The following is a 22,548-nucleotide window of genomic DNA, read 5'->3' as shown; positions in this document are numbered from 1 at the left end:
GTATATACAATCCAGGTAAAATTGACTTAAGTCCACCCTATACCAGTATATGTCTAAAAATAAGTAAGCTTGGAAAACCTGCATCAAACCTTGAGAGAAAGGCTACTTCCTTAAAATAGTTGCTTAAGAGTTGACCAATTTCTTCTCAAAGATTACACAGTGCCTAAAAATGTTATCACTGCCTCGTTCTACACTTCCCTCAAACGAAGCCTTCTAAATCTTTGCTCCTCCCATGAGTCAGATCTACTGCTATTATTAGTGGAACCCACTCATAAAGTGAATTTTATTTCTAAATTACTACTTGTCATCTTGCAGTGCAGTATTAGGCACTGTTCTCTCTGCCATCAACCAAATCAAATCGGGATCCCTAAATCCAAAGATGCACACATGGCTTATCTCCTAGTGCACAAAAAACTTTAAAAGTTGGCAAGCTACACTAATCCACTGTTATCTCCTTGGTTTACTTCGTCACTTAAAAAAAAAAAAGGTGGATACCATATACATTAATAAATTGTTTTGGTGCAACTGTGAGACAATTCGAGAAAGACAAATGGATTTTCAGTGAAGGGACAACTGAATTGGGCATTGAGGCTGATTTTGCATCTTCCTCCGAAGGGGGCATCAGGATCACACCCCGACTGCGAGGACGGAAGACGGCCACGGACTTCAGACGGGCGAGACGGGGACAGGGCCCGGAGGGAGTGGCGAAAGGCGACAGGTAAGGTCCGGGACCCGGGGGCGCGCGGTACCCCCGGGCTCCACGCCGCTCGCCCCCCGCCCCTTCCCTTCGCTCCCCGCACGGCCTCTCCCGCCCCTCCCCACCCGGCTCCCTCAAGCCTCCACGAACGGAAATGGGAGTCACAGCGCCGGGGACCAGCGGAAACAAAACACAGAGGCGGCCGCGGGGGGGCCGCTGTGGGGGAAAAGGCCCCGGAACGAGGCCGGCCCGCGCGGGCCCGCGCTCCCCTCCTCCCCCGCGGCCGCACTCACCCGCTCCGGAATCGGCCCCGTCGCCCCCGCCCGCGCTCCAGAGCCGGCTGAGAACGGCGGCGGCGCGGGCTCCACGCGCAGCGTCTCTCCGCGTGAGACCTGCAGCTCCCACGACTCGAAGCGTGAGGGCCCCGGGCCCTTCCCGCGGAATCGGCGCCGAGAAACCCCAACCCCCCTCCCGCCTCCCAGGCACCCCTGGGTCCAGGACTACAACTCCCAGCAGGGTGCGCGAAACAAACGCCCACGGCAACGGAGTCTCACGAGACACAGAGAAGCACAACGCCCCAATCCGCTTTGTTTTACAGTCTCACTTTCCCTGCACAATCATACACCTCAACAGTCCTAAGCAGGAGGACCCTGACTCGGAGGGAAGGTTGAACTAGGGGAAAAGGCCAGGCAGGATGCGCATGCGTATTAAGCAAGGTTTCCAAAAGGAAAAAAGAGCGGGTCAAGTTAGGCGGAGGAAAGATGGCGGAGGCTTCGCCAGGGGACCCGGAAGCACTTGCCCTCCACTTCCTCCTTCTCTTTGGTTTCTGTCTCACCTAGAGCCGTCCGGTCGCAGACTGTCTCTGAGACGTTTCCTGTCCGGTGAGCGTCGACCGACTGAAACGGCGGCCCATAATGCATAGCGATGGCGGGTAGGCGTGGGAGGGGCGGAGCCAAGGCCGGAAGTAGAACGGTGGCGGCGGCGGTGGCTTTGGCAGCTTGGGACTGAGTGCAAGGTGACTGGGAGGGTAGCTAGTCCGGCGTAGCCTCTTGGGATTCCAGTTCTGGGTGTCCTCACGAGGCCCGGGCTGCCTGTTACCTCTGCTCTACTAGAAAGAGAGGTAGCTGTACTTCTCGAGCACCTTCATGTCCTGGCCTGAGGTCACAGCTGACCTCGGCGCTTTTAGGCCTTGAAGTTTGCCATAGACCCAATAAGTAAGACTGATAATACCCTCCCGGAGGACAAACCGGGGAGGCGCGGAAGGCAGGGAGGCCGGGGGCGGGGGGTCGGGGTGGCGGGGAGGGGGGCGAGTCCCAGGCCGGCAGCCTGGCTGGGGCAGTCCAAGGTCAGAGGGGCGGGACAGGTGTGGGCCCAGGCCTGGCCAGCCCTGCCCACCCCGGACACGCGGGAGGGACTTCTGAACTATTTACGCAGGACATGCCCCATAAGAGGTAAAAGAGTAGTAATAATCTTGAAAGTTTGCTACCCACCTAAAAACTGTGGTGGTTTTTAGGCATACGCAGCGAAGAGGCGGCGAACGGACTAACCTTCGGTTGGGCAGTCATTATAAATGGGAGAACCACGCTTCCTCCCACGACGAGGCCTCTGCAACGACTGTACCCTTTTCTTGCTGTTGCCTTCGCCAATCTTTTTAATGTCAAATATAATCATAGGCTCCTGGCACCCGATAGTACTCGAATAGAGAATTTATCACAGATGGTGTTTTACACTTGTTTGTGTAATGACATGTATTTTCTGCGTGATTGGACAATCCACACTCACTACTTAGTGAAAAAATGAAAAAAAAATAAAGGAGAAGGAACAAGTTTTGATATGAGAGTATGTGTTTATTTTTGGACAAGTTCATAGGACTTATAAGAGGGATGAGAGTTGTTGAATACAGTATATAGGTTTGAGGTTCAGGGAAAGACCAAAAGACAGATGTGATTTAGGAATCATTAGCACTTAGATGGTAGGTAATTGAAGATATGCAAATGGATTTCAGCTATGTTGCAATAGGTAACATCTTTTCATTCAGTTAGACTTAGAGCAAATTAACTGGGATTATGGGCAGTAACCTTTCTTAGACATAGTTTTACCATCTGTAAAGCAGGGATAAGAACACCTTTTTCTAACTCTTTAAGGGTATTGCTGTAAGTGTACAAGGGGAAAAAATATACGGAAGTACTTTGCAAAATATCTAGGGCTGAACAAATGTCAAGTGAACTTATTGCTGAATGTTAACCGTGTCGTTAGGTTGCCAGAAGGGAAAGTAAACTGAGTTGTACACTATTTTTTTGTGTATTTGTGTTGAGTTAGATTCAACTGTGTAACTTCAGGTCAATTAATCTCTAAGCATCAGTTTCTGTATGTGTAAAAATGGGAATGATAATAAGTGGCACCTTGTACTCTCATCTGTTGTTTGCTTATAGTCTTTTCTCAAGTGTTTTTCTCTAATGGGGCAAAGTGATATAATTTCTTCAAATAATTTGCTTTCATCTGTCAGGTGAAGTATATCTTGTTGATTGTAGGATTTCTTTTGATGGTTTTTAAATGCTGTTGGAGAGTTTGTCAACCTTGACATTATTGACATTTTGGACCAGATAATTCTTGGTGGTGGTGGTGGTGGTGGTAGCACTCTGTTATTATTATCATTATATGATGTTTGGCAGCATCCCTGGCCTCTTAACCGTTAGAGGTCAGTAGCACTCATCTTAGTCAGAACAACCAAAAATGTTTTTAGACATTGCTGAATGTCTCCTGGGGGATAAAATCTCCCGTTTCTACCCCTACCCGCACCCTATTTGAGAACAAATCTTCTAGCTAGTGCTTCTCAAACGGCCATCCCCCTTGGCCCCCCATCTCTTGTGGATACTTTTGAAGAATACAGCAAAAAATGAGTAACCAGGCCGGGCATGATGGCTCACACCCCTGTAATCCCTGCATTTGGGGAGGCCAAGGTGGAAGGATCACTTGAGGCCAGGAGTTCAAGACCAGCCTGGGCAACATAACAAGATCCCATCTCCACAAAAAAATTTAAAATTAAAAAATAATAAATATTTTTAAAAAATGAATTACCAAAAAACTGAGATGAAAAGATGAAGTCACACAAAATGCAAGCTCTAATTTTTTATTTTTAAATTCAACAGGCATAAATTACTTGAATTGTTATAAAGGTTTCTGAATGCTTAGTCCTAATTTCTATATTTAGACCAGTAACACAAGTTTGCATCCTTCCGCTAATCCTGTTATAACTTAATAGAAGTCCAGTGTCAGTGTGATGATAATGAGTTATTATTAGGTAATTTTAGGGAGGGCATGGGGAGCATGTTAGCATATCAAGATTTCACTTAAAGATTCAGAAATTTTACCAAGCTGTGTTGAGGTGTGAAATTTTGTTGCCATTCCAACATAAAGTTTGGTAAATCCTTTGTTTGTAAACTCAGTCTTAATTTGAGGGAAATTTTCTTTTAATTATTTATGGCCATCTTATCTATTCCTTTTCTTCTTGAGTTCCTGTTTGCATATATTTGTTATAATTTGGAATATGTTTTGCATTTAATCTTTAAATCACTAAATCAAATCTCAAGGGGATTGTCCTCTCTTTTAATTTATCTACTTAAATTTCCCAGAAAATGATGTATTTTAGCTTCAGGAAGTCTAAGGACTTGGAATTCTTTAAGTCCTGATTTTTAAAATTCTTTCATCTTCTTCACAAATTCTGTTTCACTGATAAGGTTATACTACCTGATCTTCCCCTCTGTCATTGCATGGCTCACTTGGGCTGGTTGGTATTTTTCCTTGCTGGTTCTTTTGGACTTTGATTTAATTGTTATAGAGTCCTGCAGTCATTAACAGGCAGAGCAGTTTCTCCTCCTTTGGGCCTTCTAAGTACAAATTTTCCTGTTATCATTTCTGGCTGCGGCAACTGTCTCCAGTTTCCCTACCCGGCACTCTTGACTTTTTGTAGGTGTCAAGGAAACCTGGTACATGAGTTTGAGACCAGTGTTCTTTTCATCATGGGGGTAGGCAGTATTCTAATAGCCTACCTCTGTTTCCTCTACAGTCTAGTCCAAGACTAAGTTCATGGGAGAAGAAACACCCCACGCCAGATTTTGTGCTTTCTTTCTGCTCTAATCCTGGTAGAACCTCAGGCATGAGTTGTACCTAACTGCTCCTAGATTCCAGGGCTTTTTTGTTAGGAACCAAAAAACTTGCAGTGGAGAATAAAGAAGAGAAAAGCTGAGTTCTGGTATTATTTAGTTCTATCATTAGAATGAGATTCTCACTGTATCCGTGGTCCCCAGCCCCCTGGCCAAGGACTGGTACCAGTCTGTGGCCTGTTAGGAACCAGGTCACACAGCACGAGGTGAGCGGCTGGCCAGTGAGCGAAGCTTCATCTGTAGTTACAGCCGCTCCCCAACACTTGCATCACTGCATAAGCTCCGCCTCCTGTCAGATCAGGGGTGGCATTAGATTCTCAAAGGATCTTGAACCTTCCTGGAAACTGCGCATTCGAGGGATCTAGATTGCAAGCTCCTTATGAGCTGAGGCAGTGATGCTAGTGCTGGGGGGTGGCTGCAAATACAGGTTATCATTAGCAGAGAGGTTTGACTGCACAATAAATGTAATGTACCAAAACCATCCCTGCCCCTCACCCCCGTCTGTGTATAAATTGTTCTCCATGAAACTGATCCCTGGTGCCAAAAATGTTGGGGACCTCTGCACTGTATGATATTTAGAGGTGATCTACAATAAGTATATTAACATTTCTGATGCTTGTTTTCAGTAACATAGAATCACCATGATTCTTCAGAGGCTCTTCAGGTTCTCCTCTGTTATTCGATCGGCAGTCTCAGTCCATTTGCGGAGGAACATCGGTGTTACAGCAGTGGCGTTTAATAAGGAACTTGATCCTGTACAGAAACTCTTCGTAGACAAGATTAGAGAATACAGATCTAAGCGACAGTAAGTGGGTAGATAACCAACCACAGCATAAATATAAATATTCCAAGTATGTAAGTTTAAAGATGGTAATAAAAACACTTGGTGTTTGAAAGTGTCAGACTTTCACTCAGCTGATCCCTGAGATAGAGGTTCATTAGGTGCCCTCAAAAAAGAAGATAAGGATCTTGATTATTTTAAAGTCCCAAACTGTCTTCTTTATAAGGGTTCCAAGGGAGAATCTTATTAAATCTACTGTCATTTAAAATATATCCTTACTATAATGTCATTTATTTAAACTAAGCCCGTTCATAGAAGTACATAAGATCTTGGAAATAATTTAGCAGCTATATTTGAAAAAAATAAGTCCCTTAGACGTTGATTAGCCTAAGACTATAAAACTAATTGGGAAAGAATATGTCATCAAAGTGTTCTAACTCTCAGTTTAGTGCCCTGTGATGACATAATTTGGGGGAAATATATAAACATAGCATTTTTTAAGGATATTTCCATAGTTCTATGTCTCTGGGAGTATCAAAGGACAAAAGAGACTGAAATGGCATAAAGTAAGTCTATAAAAACAAGATTACAGAACCACAAGCTTTTGGAAATGAGTGACCACCTTAGGTATCATCAGATGCAACCCTCAAATCTTAGGGAAAGTTGTATATATCAATTCATAGTTTTCATCTTCTTTCGTTTAGTTGTCTACTGCGTGCAAAGCACTGGGCTATTAACTGTGGTGGGCCACACTGCATTTCCACAATAGTCTTAAAATCTGAAAGGGGTAGAAAGCTTGTAAGCAAGTAAATACGATATAAGGTAAAATGGGTTAGGTGCTAAGATAGTGTGACACATTCAGTGTTTGGGGAGTTCATAGCACTCCTTTCTAGTTGGAGGCATCATAGAAGACTTCTTGAAAGCGTTAATGTTTTATCTTGGTGTTGAAGGCCGTGTTTGGGGTCATTCATCTCTCTTGAGAATCTCATGGAGGGATGAATGACCCTCTGTGGGTCGTCTTCCCAATTTAAAAAGAAAAAAAGTGAAGAATTTACTCACATGATTTTGCTTATAGCTTGAAAGAGTTCTCTTGGCCGGGCATGGTGGCTCACCACATCTGTAATGCTAGTACTCTGGGAGCCCTGGGTGGGAGGATTGCTTGAGGTCAGGAGTTTGAGACCAGCCTGAGCAAGAGTGAGACCCCATCTCTACTAGAAATAGAAAAATTAGTTGGGTGTCGTGGTACACACCTATAGTCTCAGCTACTTGGGGCAACAGAGCAAGACTCTGTCTCAAAAAAATAAAAGAGTTCTCAAACCTGCAGAAGACTGTCAGTACACACCCACACCCACACCCAGGGGCCTCTAAGTTAAGACCAATTGCTATGAAGGTTGGATAGATAAATAGGGTTAGGAGGAGGATATCTTTCAGGAGGAAGAATGGTGTGAGCTAAGGCATGAAAACTATAATAGAAAGCACAAGGTATATTTGGGGAATTGTGTAATTCTGTTTCCCTGGAGTATAGGATGTATTAGGAGTATAGTGAGCAATAAGGATGGCATGGGGTTAAAATGAGGGATTATGAAAGGTCTTGATTGTGGACTGGGCAATTAAGATACCATGTGATAAGCATTTGTGAGAAATTAAAGGTTTTTGAACAGGATGGTTGGGGTGGAACAAGATTATTTTGAATTAGGAACATAATTTTAATCAGTTTATTGGAAGATTGGGATGAGAAGAGAGCAAAGACAAGACATGTTAGGAAAATGTAATGATTCAAGCATTAGTTGGTGAGAACCTTCATAGCAGTGGGACTATAAAAGTGACAAGAGTCAAGACACTGAGAACTGGTCTTGGTGAGCCGGTAGAGGGGTAGAGGAGAGGAAGCAATCAAAACAGACAGACTTTTGAGACAAGGTAACTAACAAAAAGGTGTTGCCATAACCAAAACTAAGGAAGAGAGATAGTGAAGAGATTAAAATATAATAAGGTACCATGTGCTTTATAGACATAATTATGAAAGTCTGACAACCCTATAGATTTTATCCCAAATTTATATATGAGAAAAGCAAGAGTGAAAGTTAGAATTTGCCAAAAATCACAGTATTCAGTAAGAAAGTATGCTGGACTGGTCAGGAAATTTTGAGTGTCTTCTGTCCAAAGGTGGTGGTACATCTTAGTATTGGTGCTGTTTGCATTTTAACTGTCCTTAAAAGCCTGTCCACTAAGAAGTCAGTTCTTAGATATACCTTGAATCTAAGGAATGTTTTGTGGATCATTCATTCATTAGTGCAAACAGCATGGAGAGGTGTTTTAAGCATGGACCCTGGGCTAGAATCCAGCACTGCTACTTGTTAGCTCTGTGACCTTGGGCAGGTTGTTTAACCTCTGTACCACAGTTTCCCCATATGTAAAATGGGGATGGTAATAACAATACTTCACCATCTCATAGGATATTATAAAGAGTAAATGATTCAATAGATTAGTGTGCGTAGTATTTGCTAAACGCAATGAACAGGTATCTCCTGAGTGTCTACTTTGTCCCAGTCACCATGCTGGAGCCTAGGATATAGTAATAAACAAGATGGGCAGTGAGACGTATATTCAGTTGAAGAGGTAGATGGTTTCTGGCCCATTTTTATCATCACAGAGCATATTAAATTTATAATAACCATCATCCATTAGTAACCAGTATTAGAGTATCTGATTGAAGGCTCTATGTAGAACTTCATTGTCCATTTCTGTAGCCATTATCCACATGGACTATTCAATAATTTTATAATTAATTATAGTTAAGTATAAACAAAAATTCAGTACTTTATCACATGAGCCATATTTCTAGTAGCTGCCATATTGGATAGCACAAATAGAGATTTCTAATATCACAAAAATTCTGTTAGTGCTGATCTAAAGGAAAATTGGGCGTTTAACAAGAAACATCATGAACAAGTTCTTAAATTGGACCTGTTTGTGTATTTTTTGTGGAAATTGTTTAAAATAAATAAGACTCCATGCTTTGATCATAGGCATGTGTGAAAATATTACTCTTGAAGGAATTTTCACTTGTACATTTTTAAAGTTGATAGGCAATAACATTTATGACAGAAACAGAACAATTTGTTCAAGGATTAATTAGATCTAATTGGCCCTGCTTCTGTTCCATGATGCTATGTTTATTTTCCAAAAACATAATTCTAATTTTATCATTTTATTGCTTGGCAAATAAAATACAAGTTCCCAGTCTTAACATGCTGGGCCTCTCGTGATCTGAGTTCTGCTGGTTTTTCTATCCAGACTGCTTAGTATTTCCCGCATACAGCAATGCTTCACCACCTCCATGCCTTTGCTTTTTCAGTCTTAGAAGGTCTCAAAATAAAATCTAGCCTCAGATGCGTGATTTACCTCAAATGCCACCTTTTTTAAATGAAAATTTCCCTGATGAGCTCAGCAAAAATGATCTCTCCTCAACTTGAATAGCTTTTTGTTAAACCAAGTCTTTGAAGCTCATTGTATAACTCCCTTACAAAATAAATGTTTGTGAGCATGTAATCTTTTTTCTTCTAAATTGCACAATCTCAGAAGGTAGGAAATAATTTGTTTCTTTGATAGACCCCTGTTATGAAGCCTTAAAGTTACTAAAATCTTTTAAAAACCATCTAGCACTGGCTGATTTACAGCAATTGATAGTAGATATGTATTGAGTGCTCAGTATGCCAGTCACTATGCCAAGTGATACCTATACCTTATCTCTTTAATTCTCTTAGCACCCTCATTTGTTAGGACCTTCATTTTCAGATGTGGAAACTAAAATTTAAAGTGCTTTGTTCTTCCCTCTGGTTTATACAGTTACTGAATGGTAGAACTGATGTTCAGATGGAACCAGTCTTTGACTCGGTGCTCACAGACTTAACCATTATACCTGATTGCAACTTAGACCCTGAGAGATTCCAACTTAAATAGGTATCCTTCACACTAACAAACCTGGAATGTTAGAGATTTGTTTGAAGTTGCCTCATTTATGTTGAAATCTCATATTAAACTAGTTAAATCGAAATTCAAGTGGAAGTACTTGTTTTCTTTTTGCAAAGTCTTTTTTCCCTACATGAATACCTTTAAAAGGTCTATTGAAACTTGATGGTGAAAGGTAATTTGTTTTTGTAAACTAGTGCATAAAATTAGTTTTTATTTGCTCATTTATATACAACAGGACATCTGGAGGACCTGTTGATGCCGGCCCAGAGTATCAGCAAGAACTAGAGAAGGAGGTTTTTAAGCTTAAGCAAATGTATGGTAAAGCAGATATGAATACGTTCCCTAACTTCAAATTTGAAGGTAAATCTCTTTAATTACAGATTTGTTCTTGTGGGGGATTAAGTGGAGAATATTTATAATTATTTGGATTAGAGGATTAAATGAAAATTACATGAATTTATTAGAACCATGACGCATGTATGCAAAGCTCTGGATGAATGTTTGCCATTAGTATAGGAGATCATATAACATAGAAACTAACTGGTGGGCATCTGAAATCAAACTGCCTGATCTTGAATCCTGACAATATCACTTACTAGCTCTGTGAACTTGAATAATTAACTGGTGCCTGTTTCCTCATCTGACATTTGGGGAGAATTATACTATCTTCCTCATGACAGTTATAGTTAAATGACATAATATATGCAAAGTCGATTAATAGATAGCCTGGCGCGTAGGAAGTATTGTATAAATGTTTACCTGTTGTTATATTTCTATGTAGATATTTAAAACAGTAGATATTCACTAAAAAATTCAGAAGATTGATGAGTTAAATCTTGAAGCATTCTAGGTAATGCATGTTATTGCAATATGGCTAAGCATGAACCTTTTTTTTCTTTCTTAGATCCTAAATTTGAAGTCATCGAAAAACCCCAGTCCTGAAAAAATGAAGTAAAATTAATCTGGTAATTTGTCACAGATTAGTTGTACAACTAATCAGAAGTTTCAGAATAAACATACATTTCACAACTGTCAAATGTTCTTTTAATTCTGATTTCAAATAAATTATTTGGTGATGTTGAGTGTATTCTTGAGTGTATTGAATTCTGTGTTTTAGGCTTGTTTTTAAATCCTTTGATTGTAATGAAGCAGTTGAAGACCTTGGATAAATTAGGCACAACTTGCCCATAACCCTGCCAGACTGTTCTCAGTGTGCAGGGGTATACTTTTAGAAACGGAGACTTATTGCCTGAGGTGAGCCACCTTTACCTAAGGGAATGTTTATTGTGCAGGGATGTTATACCCTCTCCTAGCATACTAAGAAATAAATAAATATAAATCCTTTGACATAGCTTTCTCAGGAAGTTCAATTATAGTTTTTAATATGTATAGAAACATCTGTTATGTTTTGACTTCCATCTCTTCACATGGTAAATGCTTTTATTCCAGTAATCCAGATCCTTTGTCTTTGCTTGCACATCACAGTCTATTATAGTTCTGTATAGACTGAGGAGGGAAAAGTGGGAACAAAGTGGAAGGAGAGTTCTATAAAGGCCCTTACTTTAAAAGATTAAACTATATGGTGGTGTTTTGTCCAAGTAACAAAAGATCCAGCAGATATGTCCTGTATAAGTGGCATATCAGACACCATGAAAATTTCAATAACTATAGATCTCAAGGAAAGTATTTTTTAAAAAGGAAAAACAACCATGCTTTTTTATATCTGACAGTATCTCTGATGTTTCAATAAATGCAGGTCTGAATAAACCTTTAAAGATTTTCTTTAAAAATATGAAGTAAATAGCTATCTTTATGAGATTTAGCTCACTTCAAAGGAAATATATTTATATTGTGGCATGACATAGCTGAAGTCAAACCTAGTGAGGAATACCTTTTTGAAAGATCCACAAATATTTTCTAATGGCATAGGTGTGATTAATAAGATGTAGGGAGGGAATGGGGGAAGGTAAAGTAGTAAAAGAAGCAGCCCAGTTTGCAAATGCAGCTAAGCAATGACAGATTAGTTGAACTACTTTTATTTAAATAATTGTAGGCATTGAAATAGTATCTGATGTTTAATTATGGCAGTATTTACAGGTAACTGAGGAAGTCTAGTTCCTCAGGGCCTTTCTCTAACCTGTGACCTGCCAGTCAGAGAACAAACTGACCTTTTTCCTCCCTCTGCACTTAAAATTTAGTTGAATTTTACCTTTTATAGTCTTACACCTGTTTATCTCATATGCATTTTTTTTATCTCACAACTGTGGAATTTGCCATATCCCAGTCTCTTTATTGATTATTGAAATGGGATTCTGTTTGTGATTAACTGTAAGAATTGCCCCACTCCCATGCCCTATATTATAGGGCTATGGATGTGTATCCAAATTTTGGTCAGGCAAGTGCTCCCTGTTGTCCAGCTGAGCCTCTAGTGATGCTGTGCATCATGGATCTTCACCAGAGCCTTATCTTCCTCAGAGCCCCTCCTCTTTTTGGGAAGACTGCTCCACTCTGCAAACTCCAGGCTTTGTCTGGCACTTCTACGTGCCAGTACGCTCCTCATCCTGTGCTTACCTTTCAGGACCATCTTATATGTTTATGACAGAAGACCTCTACCTGCTCCGACTTCTGGGTATTTAAAACGTTGGGGGTTTTTGTGGTTGTTTTCCCACTTGTCTGGTGTTAGGGGCTGAATTGTGTTTCCCCAAAATTCATATGTTGAAGCCTAACCCCCAGCACCTAACAATGTGACTATTTGGAGATAGGAGGTTTAAAGGTGTTTAAATTAAAATGATACCCTTAGGGTGGGCCCTAATCCAATCTGACAGGTGTCCTCATAAAAGGAGGGAAATATGAGTTGAGAGGTAGGGAGAACTAGAAAGGGACGTGTGTCTTGCTTATCTAGTACTGCCTGTAGTAATCACCAAAGAAGACTTCTGTTCTAGGCAATTTTTACTTAATCCATTTAGTGTAGGGATTTTTGGGTTTTTTTTTGGGTTTTGTTTGGTTGGTTTTGGCTGTTACTGTTTCTCTTTTGGTGCCTCTGGTGTAGCAGCCTTCCAAATGCTAGCTGTCTGATAAGGTGCATGTATGAGGAGAGGGGGGCCGTGGGGCAGCTGGTTTCCTCAGTTGCGTAGATTACCTTAAATGAGAGGTCCTTTCCATCTTTTCCAAACTCCCCTCAGCTCCCACTGGAATACTATATGTCCACAGTCTTTTATTTCAGATGTTTCTTTTGAAATGCTGGCAAGAATTCTCAAAGCCAACTACTTTCAGTGATGCCTGCTGGACCCACTGGAAACTCACACGTCCTTGACCTACAAAATCTTGGAATACACATGCTTCACCATCTTCCCCTGCCTCCCCCTCTTCTTGATATATCTTTCCAACTCTTTCATCCTGCTCATATAGCTGCTATTTCCTTGGCAGGTGCCTTCAGTTTTTACAAGTGATTCTCTTTAAAATTCTCTTTACTTGCCTTGGGGGTGACTTGGGGAATAGTACTGCTCATAACTTTGACAAAATTGTTCACTGTCACATAATTTAGACAATTCATTGTCTCGGTCTCTCTGCCTCTCTTCCCCTCCTCTTCCCTTATTCCTTCCAACCCCTAATCCATCCATACACACTTGAGCTTATATGTGGATGTATTTTGCATTTTCTCAACCAAGTGGGGCGCTTGTCTTCAACAGAAGACAGTCCCAACAGAAAAAGTCCCAATTAACATACTGTTATATGATAGCTTTATGTATAAAACTTCTTTTAATTCTCTTTGGTATTTATTGTCCTAAAATTTAGAAAAATAATGGCTGCATACAATGTATCTGAAAAAAATTTTTTAAAAATTTAGGAAAGTAAATTTTTTGACCTACTGTAACTTCAGTATAACTCAGTGGTAGTTAAATATTTGGAAGGAAAGTGAGTTTGTGAATGAAAAAAAGCATGTGCAACTTTAGGAATCCAACTACAGATCTTAGAAAAATCTTAATTTTTACACTCTCTTTAAGCAGACTTAAAAATAGCATATTTAAATTTGAAAATAAAAAGATCATAAAATGAAGCTTTGGAACAAACAGTCTGCCTTCAATCTCAAAGAAGTTAAACAGGTCCTTTGTTGGTACACACTATTCACTTGTTTTTAGAGCACTTTTTTAGTAGAAAGAACAAAGACATTTTACACTCTCATATGTCTTAAACATCATTTTTTCAAACTTAGTCAAGTAAAAATGTGGCATATATTAAAAAGTAACAAATATTAGAAAGTACCAACAAATAGTTTACAGTTTACCTTGAATTTCCCGATGAGTTATTACTACTAAAGGTGTTTTAAAAACTTACAGAACAAGAAAGAAGGAATATTACATTTTAACATTTGAAAGCTGTAAAGATATTTTGAGCTTTTTAAGAAGTGCATGAAAATGGACACCTAATTGTTAAAAGAAAGAGTGGGATAAGAGAAAAATAATTTCTGTCCAGCTTTCATTCATGGAGCAATAAGTTGTACAATTTTGTATAATATAAATGAACTGGGTTATAATACAGAACACAATAGTTTATTAATATTCTATTAAATCTCTGGAACAATGTTATTAAGGTCTTTAAATTTGCTCTTTCACAAATGTTCCTTTGATTTTTAAACATTCATTCATCATTTATTAGATACAATTATATGTTAGATACTGTTAAATACTTTGGGGCTTATAAAGATGGTTCTTTTCTCAAAGTGCTTCCAGATTGGTAGGGGTGTCAGACATGTAAATATCTAAGTGTATTGTAAGACAGAAACCAACAGGTGCCATAAGAGGATCAATCAAATGCTATGAAAATTCAGAGACTAAAGAAATTTCTTCCAGCAGGGGAAATAGGCTGTCCTAGAGAGAGTGGACTTTGACCTGTCTCTTAAAAAGAGTAGATAGAATTTACACATCTTGTGATTAGAATAATTACCATTCCAGGTAAGGCAGTATTATAAGTAAATGTATAGAGGAGGAGGAAAATGGGTCATTAAGATAAAAATCACCACAGTTCAGCTGGATGGGTCCATAAGGCAACCAAAAAGGACAGTGGAACGTGTAGCTGAACAGGCAGGTTGTGACAATGTCATGGGATGTGTGTGTGTGTGTGTGTGTGTGGAGGTGGGAGGGCTTGAATTTCAGGCTAAGGAACCTTGGTGATAGGTTAGGTAAAGGAAAAATGAAAGATTTTTAGCCAGGAGTAGAAGGGAGTTAACATTGCTCAAGAGAGTAATCAGGCATACTGACTTGGGGTGCGGGGAAGGAGGAACTTGAGGGCAAAGGAGCCTTTGGAACAGGAGAGATTGAAATTGTGACTAAGACAGAGGCACCTTCTTGGGGGAGGAAGGTCGCAGAAGATGAAAGGTAACATAGTAACAAAAGCCTGAGATAACAGGATTAAAGCAGTTGATCAAAGAATCAAATAAGCCAAACAATGATGGAGTCAATGAATCAATGGGAAGTTAAAGATGGAGAGATTTAGAGATAGGAAGGGGGGATGGTGGTGATAGAATTTGAGGTTTAGGCATTAGTGGAGAGTGGATGAGGATGAAATGGCTCAATATGGTATTTAGATGGGGAGGGGGAGGAAGGAAGGCAGAAAAGTATTATGTGTAGGCTATAAAACCAGGGAGGCCATGGATGGGCCAGAGATTACTGAGCACTAAGGGAAAGTGCAAGAGAGCACAAGAAAGGAATGTTAGGGGGTAGAGAAAAAAAACATGGTGTGTGAAACATCCTGGATCAGATGGACCCGAGTCCACACAGACCCTGACTCCTCACTCATCAGCTCTTGGCAAATCACTAACCCTCTGTTTCCTCATCTGCAAAATGATGACATTGCCCACTTTATAGCATCGCTGAGAGGAGACGTTATACACCCTCACCTCCACCCACCCACCCCCACTTCTAACATATATAAAGTGTTCAATAAATAGTTTTTGCTTTTTATTTTCAGAGCATTTTTCTCAGCATTGGAGAACTTGGCAGTCATCCAAACAGAGATGATGAGATTCTAATCTTAAGCAGCTGAAGAGCTAGCCATGTAGCTACAGATGGTAAGAGGGTGTAGTTTCCTGGGTTTTACTGCACAACAATAGCTGGATGACTCTTCCCCTGCACTGTTAAATGGGGCTAAAACGTTTAGCAAGTTCAGCTATTTTTATTAATGTAGAATTTAATCAAACAAAGCCACCTGTGGGATGAAGGAAGTTCTTTGCAATGTTGTATTAAAAAACAATCATTCCAGATTTAGTGAGGTTAAACCTCCAACTAAAAATAAATTAATTCCAGTTACACAGCAACAATAATAATTAAAACAAAACTTGCTATTAAAGATTCTAGAGCCCTAATCTTTGTACAACACAATTCACTGCAAGAAAATAAAATGCTCTCAGAATTACAGTGGGATTTTACCAGCTGTTTAGTGTTCAAGTCCCTCAAGTAAAAGCAAACGGAGACACGAATCTAGACACCAGTGACCCACAGGTATACTTTTAATATTTAGAAAATTAGTGCCCAATATTACGTCCTTTGTGTGGGAGAAAGCATTCTTTATACAATGATTTTTACTTAGCTATATACAATATTTTAAGATAATGTGTAATATATGACACAAAGAGTGTTAGATGCATAAAATGAATTTGCCAGCCTTTGATGTCTGAAAAATAGGCTTTTCATCTATTAGCGAAGCTAAGGCACTACATATTTCCCCCCAACCCACCAATATGGATTTGTGTGGTTTAAGTTGAAGAAGTTGATCATGTGTGATGATAGGTATGTCTGAAGAGGCATCTTCGAGAATCACAGGCATTTGCCAATGCAAGAGGAAAGCATTCCTCAAACCGAAGCAAATCTTCCAATCAAAGCATAGGCAATATTTAGCTTGATTTCTTACAAAAGCTTGTAGACAGGTATTTGTTTCCATCCTTCACCACCATGAGTTGAGAAACTATGCCTGTGAACCAAATCCTGTCTGCACCTGCTGTTTTTGTAAATAAAGTTTCATTGGAACACAGACACGCCCATTTGCTTATTTTCTATGGCTGCTTTTGTGCTACAATGGCAGAGTCCAGTAGTTGCAACAGGAATCATATGGCTTAAAATATCTACTATCTGGCCCTTTACAAAGATATTTGCTGACTAATGTGGTGATAATTTGGCCTTTGGGGCACAGCAATGTTACAGAAGCCGAATCTTCAGGATGGGATCTAGTGAGAAGCAACGAATGCCACAGACAAGTCAAAGGGGGAGCAGGCATCTTCCTGGTGACCTGGTGTCCAGGCACATGCTAGGCACTCAGTGCGTGCTTACTCCATCTGTTTGTTCAGTGAATGCTGGAGAGTTGCTTTGCCCATTGAGTAGGAAGAGCAGACTCCTTCGAAAGCAGCTTCACCATGTTCGGAGTTGTCGAAGGTAGTGAGTGACCTTTTCCTCCAGATTTGTCCAGAAGAACAGGACGTACCCTAGCCATATTTTGTTCTGATTATGAATTGAATAGTCAAAATAAGTTAAAAATGACAATGCTTTCTAAACATAGCCTAATCGTTCTAACTATTAAATGTATCATTGGAACTTTCACATTGTATCACTAGCTGGAGGCTTTTTGTGGTTAATCAGCTGAGAAACCAGATGATCAGACTGACTTCATTTCAGCCATTTCTTGTGTGCCCTCCATGTCTCAAGAGGGGTGCCAGATGCAGGGATTCACAGGAGCTTTTTCATCTCATTTTCCTTGTAGACAACTACTTCTTTCCTCCATATCCCTGCTTTCCCTAAAGCAGGATTGGCAACCTCCAGCCCCAAGGGACTTGGCCCTGCCCAGAATTTCACTGCATCATTTTTAGAGACAAACAGATGTGAAGTCACCACTCATGCAGGTAAAGGTATCTGCAAAGTTGTGTAGGATCCAGCGGTGAGTTCCGATGTCAAGGTCACTGATCCTCGTCAAAGAAGTCTTAGGGGAAGGAAACAGCAGCAAGCAGCTCTGAGGGTGAAATGAGCCACTGGATTTGTGTTTGACCATCAAAATTACGTTTAATGAAGAAAGCAGTGACACACAGCAGGTGAATCCTATGGTGCCCACCTGTGAGCTCCAGCCGTTAGGTATTTCTTTTCATGTTGCTGTTGGTTCTCAGAAATGAAAGTAAACACAAAGTGCCAAAAATCCTTGGGCATAAGACTTACGCCCACTCCCTCCCTTCTGTGGATATATTAGTGATAAATGAACAGCGGAATAAGGATTGTATTAGGGGAGAAAAGAGGATTCTGGTAGAAATGAGACCAGAGGTTCCTTTTGCATCTGTCAGAGTATTTTCTGAATCCCCTAAGTCAGACTCTTGGCACAGAGGTGTGTGCAGTTTACATGTTCATGATCTATGGATTAACTTCACAATCACTATATTTTAGTAACCTTCTCTAGAAGTTAGGACATTGTTAACATTTCACAAAACCCAGAATATTACAAAATATTTTGATTCTTTTAACTCAGTCCAGACATGGAAATCAGACTGTATTTTAGGTGTTGACAGAATTATTTGTTTAAAATAACAAATTCAGGTGAATTAGCAGTCATACAAATTATAATGAAATACCAATTTCATTTCCTCGTGTACTTTCTTTGCAAATGTAAGACAAAGCAGAGTTTTATAATAGTTTAATAACTTCTATAACAACTGTGGTTTTGGTGTATCTCAAAAGTGGAATCTTTTAAATTATAAATGATTTTGTGTGCTTGAAATCCTAGGAAAAGAAAGAAAAAACAAGTTTAAGTATAATGTGCTAATTCATATTTAAAAAAATATAAATTTTATGAATATCAAGCTACATCTATTGTAAGAAATTTACAGGTACAAACCAACATATATTTAATTAAATCTATTTTATGCAAAATTAAATAACTGAATCCCAGCAGATAAGGTACTTTGCAACTTCGCCCAGAGACTAAAGTAGGACTGGAATTTCGAATGAGAAAAATCCTGTTTGTTGGGGGGATGCTACTGGTATCTAGTGGGTGGAGGCCAGGGCTATTGCTAACCATCCTACAATAAGCAGGACAGCCCTTCAAAACAAAGAATTATGTGGCCCAAAACGCCAATAGCGCTGAGGCTGAGAAACCCTGCTATAGTGCAAAATGGAATTGAAGAAGACTTTAGCTCTTGGCTGATGAGGGCAACTGAGAGGAAAGCAAAGAAAAAGTAAAAGGCTTTTGCTCTTTCCATTCAGCCTCAAAGTGCTATTTACTGTAGAGAGGGATGAGATTATTTAATTCCACAGTCAAGATGTACTTTCCATAAACTGTAGGAACAAATATGGAGTTACATACTGCTTGCCCCCTAATTAAAGAATAGTACAGTTTCAGTATAGTAGACTACAAAATAAGGTGACTTCTGTTTTATACAGATTCTGGAGTAATTTTTAAGAACCAAATTTTAACAGAAAAAAAGCTCTATGGAGCAGTAAGTAGGTGTTAAACACTAGTGTCCATTGGAATCACTCAAGTGTTTAAAATACGGATGTTCACACCCCACTCCAAGCTCTACTGAAAGGAAATCTAAGAGAATCCCCACGACAGATTATCAAGGGTTTCTGAGAAACCACACTCCATTTCTCAAGACAAGACTTAGGCCTCTAAAAACACTGGACGTTCCCCTTTCCCCTACTATATTCCTGAAAAATAATCCAAAAGTTTGAATATCCATCCAAAAAGCCACAAAATGTGAGCAATGATGGTATTTACAGATTTACTATAGTGTTTACAACTATAAAAGTGCACAAGGGTCCAAATGTCTAAATTATGGTCCATAAACCATCTGAGTTAGGTAACTATTGTATCTTTTCAAATATTTCTGAAATATTCCTTTCAATAATAGCAGAGGATAGTCTATGCTCTTGTCTAAACGTTTGTGTCCCCCCAAAATTTATATGTTGAAACCTAAAATCCCCAGTGCAGTAATAGTAAGAGGTGGGGCCTTTAGGGGGTGATTAGGTCATGAGGGCAAAGGCTTCAGGAATGGAATTAGTGCCCTTATAAAAGAGGCTGGAGAGAGCCTGTTTGCCCAGCCACTATGTGAGGACAGAGCAAGAAGATGCCATCTGTGAGAAATGGGCCCTCACTGAATCTATTGGCACCTTGATCTTGAACTTCCCAGTCACCAGACCTGTGAGAATAAATTTCTATTGTTTATAAGTTATCCAGTTTATGGTATTTTTGTTATAGTAGCCCCAAAAGACTAAGACATTGCATAGCCCTAAAATTTTCCAAGTGTGTCAAATAACCAAAGGCGAGTCCTGGTACCACAGATCTGCTGGAAACAATCTGCTTGGTCAAGTTGCCAGGAAGCAAAAGGTCCCAGCTCCGCAGCTGTTATTCTGTGAGAATTTGTGTCTTAATTTTCCTCATCTATCAAATAGAGCTGATAATGTCAGGCCTAGTGATACTAAGAGGGCACACTAATTATAGAAAACACCATGAGAAAAAAATAATGATATGGTAAAGTTCACTCTCTGTAATTGCCTTACAAATGCCAGGCTTCTTTATCATGCCATTTCAGTCAGGGAAAGGAAACAAACATTTACTTAACTCCTTCTATAGACACAAAGTATACTAATTATGTCTGTAATCCCAGTACTTTGGGAGGTAGAGGAGGGAGGATCACTTGAGGCCAGCAGTTCAAGACCAGCCTGGGTAACACAGAGAGACACCTTCTCTACAAAATATATTTTAATATATTAGATGGGCAGGGTGTCATGTGCCTGCAGTCCTAGTTATTTGGAAGGCTGAGGCAGGAGGATTGCTTGAGTGCAGGAGTTCAAGGCTGCAGTGAGCTATGACATAGCCACTGCATTCTTGCCTTGGCGACAAAGCAAGATCCTGTCTCTTTAAAAAAAAGTGTGTTAAAAGTGAAAATGAGAAGTACAAAAATACAGTTAGATAGAAGGAATAAGTTCTAGTATTCCATAGTACAGTAGGGAAACTATAGTTAACAATAATTTATTGTATATTGTTAAATAGCTAGAAGAGAAGAATTGCAATGTTCCCAACATGGAGAAAAGATAAATGTTTGGCATGAGGGGGGAACAAAAGTGAAAATCCACAACTTCCATACAATTCCTTCATTTCCCTGCCCTATTCCCTAAAAACATCTATTCTATAAATATGCTTTAAAAATACTCACGTTTTCACTCATTGTAGTAGCTTTAGATGCAGAACTACTCTTCCTGTTTGTAGAATATAAAAGACAATATTTAGTACATTGTCACTTCCAATCCTGAAACACATACCTTCTTTTGATTAATCTTATCCCATACATTTTCTCAGCAAGAACATGAACATGTATCTTAGGTAGGAAAAAAGCCAATAATCCTAAGTGAATTTCTTATGTACATAGACAATATTCACCGAGAAAGCCAGGCAACAAAATATCAGTGTGTGTGAAGCCCTGTGCATCTAAATGTAGCCTAGAGCTGGTATACAAAAGATTTTTGTGGCATTTACAAGCCAGAGGCTTATTAACTTTTAACTTAACATATTAACATTTAAAATTTTGCAAGCTTGAATATTATAATCTCAAAATTCACTTTTGTTCTCATAGAAAGAAAGTTTTACACGGTGACTGGGGTTCTAGTCATCTCTTTCATCGTTCAACACATAAAAGGCTACAGATTCAATAAATGGGAGGAAATATATCTAGGAATAAAGATACTCCTTCCCAGATTACTACCTGGTTTGACTGCGATATTGATAGAAGGAAGAATAACTTCCTTCACCGCAGCACTGCCAACCCTTCTGCTCATGTAAAGTGATCTCTCTCCTATGCTCAAAACCCTCCAATTACTTTCCACGTTACTCAATAAAGGCGGAAGTCCTCACAATCACCTAGAGGCTGGGAGTTTGGAGAGGTGGCAACACATTTAGGCTACCTTGCTGTGCAGGACTCACCCTCTTTGTTGATGTTAGTCCTGCTAACTTGTACTTCAACCTGGACTAGTACTGACTGAGAGACCAGGGTTGAGTCAGAAGTCTGGGAACAGAAAGTCACTGGCAGCTAAGTCTTCAAAGGACTTAGGAGATGACAAACTATCTAAAGCCGTGGCAGCTGAAGTGGAAGGGAATGCTCATAGACCCAAAGTTGGGTCTGCCATGTCCTTATGTATAAGAAGGACAGTCACAAAATACGTGCCCACAAACTGGGGGCTTTGGTGATCTCATCCAGATCTCGTGCACCAATAACTCCTACATTCCCATTTCCAGTTATTTTCCCAAGCTCCTGGTTTGTATATTCAGTTACTAATTATCTCCATTTGGAATCTAATAAGCACATCAAATATTAAAAAGCAAACACTCCAGACCTCCCCACCTACCCCGACCACTGCTCCCAAACTCTCTCTCCTCCTAAAATTGTCTACACTTCCATAAACAGTAACTCCATCCTTCTCATAACCTTGAGGCCATCTTTGATTTTATTCTCTCTCTCTCTCAGCCCACATCCAGTAGATTATCAAGTTGTTAAAAAAAAGTACATCCAGTATCCTATCACTGACACTTTAGTACCAGCCACCATTTTCTCTTGCCCTGGTTACTGCAGCAGTTTCCTAACTGATCTCCTTGCTTCTACCCCTTTTCACCTTGTAGTTTATTCTTAACAGAGTAGCCAGTGTGAGCTTTGAAGAAATTAAGTAAGATGATGCTACTCCTCTGCTCAAAGCTCTCCAGTGACTTCCTGTCTTACTCGTAACTAAAGCCAGGCTCCTCACGACTGCCTGGAAGGGACTCCATATGATGTGGTCCCTGCGAATTCTGTGCAGTTGCCTCTCTCGGTTTCCCCTGGATGTCCCTCAGACCCTCCAGAAATTCCCAGCTTCGAGCTTTTTCCATCTGTTCTCTCTTCTGCCTGAACACTCTTCTCATGGGTGTCCACACAATTT

The 22,548-nt window shown here is 39.9% G+C and overlaps 3 protein-coding genes across 8 annotated transcripts in view; 1 reads left to right on the top strand and 2 right to left on the bottom strand.

The window, feature by feature from the left end:
* Positions 1-1,158, bottom strand: part of GABPA (GA binding protein transcription factor subunit alpha) — a 33,781-nt gene extending 32,623 nt beyond the window's left edge. The window contains exon 1 of the mRNA XM_045540488.1: positions 991-1,158. The gene's annotated coding sequence lies outside the window, so the exon portion shown is untranslated. The remainder of the gene's footprint in view (positions 1-990) is intronic.
* On the top strand, positions 633-10,700 carry ATP5PF (ATP synthase peripheral stalk subunit F6). Of its 6 annotated transcripts, none has more exons than XM_045540497.1 (4): positions 633-718; positions 5,487-5,665; positions 9,849-9,973; positions 10,518-10,700. In XM_045540497.1, exons 2-4 carry the CDS (start codon positions 5,502-5,504, stop codon positions 10,553-10,555), a joined length of 327 nt encoding a protein of 108 aa, XP_045396453.1. In that variant the 5' UTR covers positions 633-718; positions 5,487-5,501; the 3' UTR covers positions 10,556-10,700. The 6 variants fall into 6 exon arrangements, with proteins under 6 accessions (XP_045396453.1, XP_045396447.1, XP_045396449.1 ...); XM_045540491.1 differs by lacking the exon at positions 633-718 and adding an exon at positions 1,489-1,578; XM_045540493.1 differs by lacking the exon at positions 633-718 and adding an exon at positions 1,540-1,628.
* A 7,560-nt stretch (positions 10,701-18,260) lies between these two features.
* Positions 18,261-22,548, bottom strand: part of JAM2 (junctional adhesion molecule 2) — a 60,865-nt gene continuing 56,577 nt past the window's right edge. The window contains exons 9-10 of the mRNA XM_045540487.1: positions 20,799-20,841; positions 18,261-18,363 (exon numbers count right to left, since the gene is read on the bottom strand). Coding sequence (XP_045396443.1) covers positions 18,331-18,363; positions 20,799-20,841 — 76 coding nt within the window. The 3' untranslated portion in view covers positions 18,261-18,330. The remainder of the gene's footprint in view (positions 18,364-20,798; positions 20,842-22,548) is intronic.

The sequence above is a fragment of the Lemur catta genome, chromosome 1 (assembly GCF_020740605.2).
Source record: "Lemur catta isolate mLemCat1 chromosome 1, mLemCat1.pri, whole genome shotgun sequence".
Lineage (NCBI taxonomy): Eukaryota > Metazoa > Chordata > Mammalia > Primates > Lemuridae > Lemur > Lemur catta.
Note: the sequence above shows the minus strand (reverse complement) of the source record. Positions and strands in the feature narration are given on the sequence as shown.

Excerpts from the sequence above, each read along its gene's own strand:
- ATP5PF (XM_045540497.1), top strand. The coding sequence starts at position 5,502 with ATGATTCTTCAGAGGCTCTTCAGGTTCTCCTCTGTTATTCGATCGGCA. Across the intron at positions 5,666-9,848 it reads GAATACAGATCTAAGCGACA|GACATCTGGAGGACCTGTTG; the intron begins GTAAGTGGGTAG and ends TATATACAACAG. Across the intron at positions 9,974-10,517 it reads CCCTAACTTCAAATTTGAAG|ATCCTAAATTTGAAGTCATC; the intron begins GTAAATCTCTTT and ends TTTCTTTCTTAG.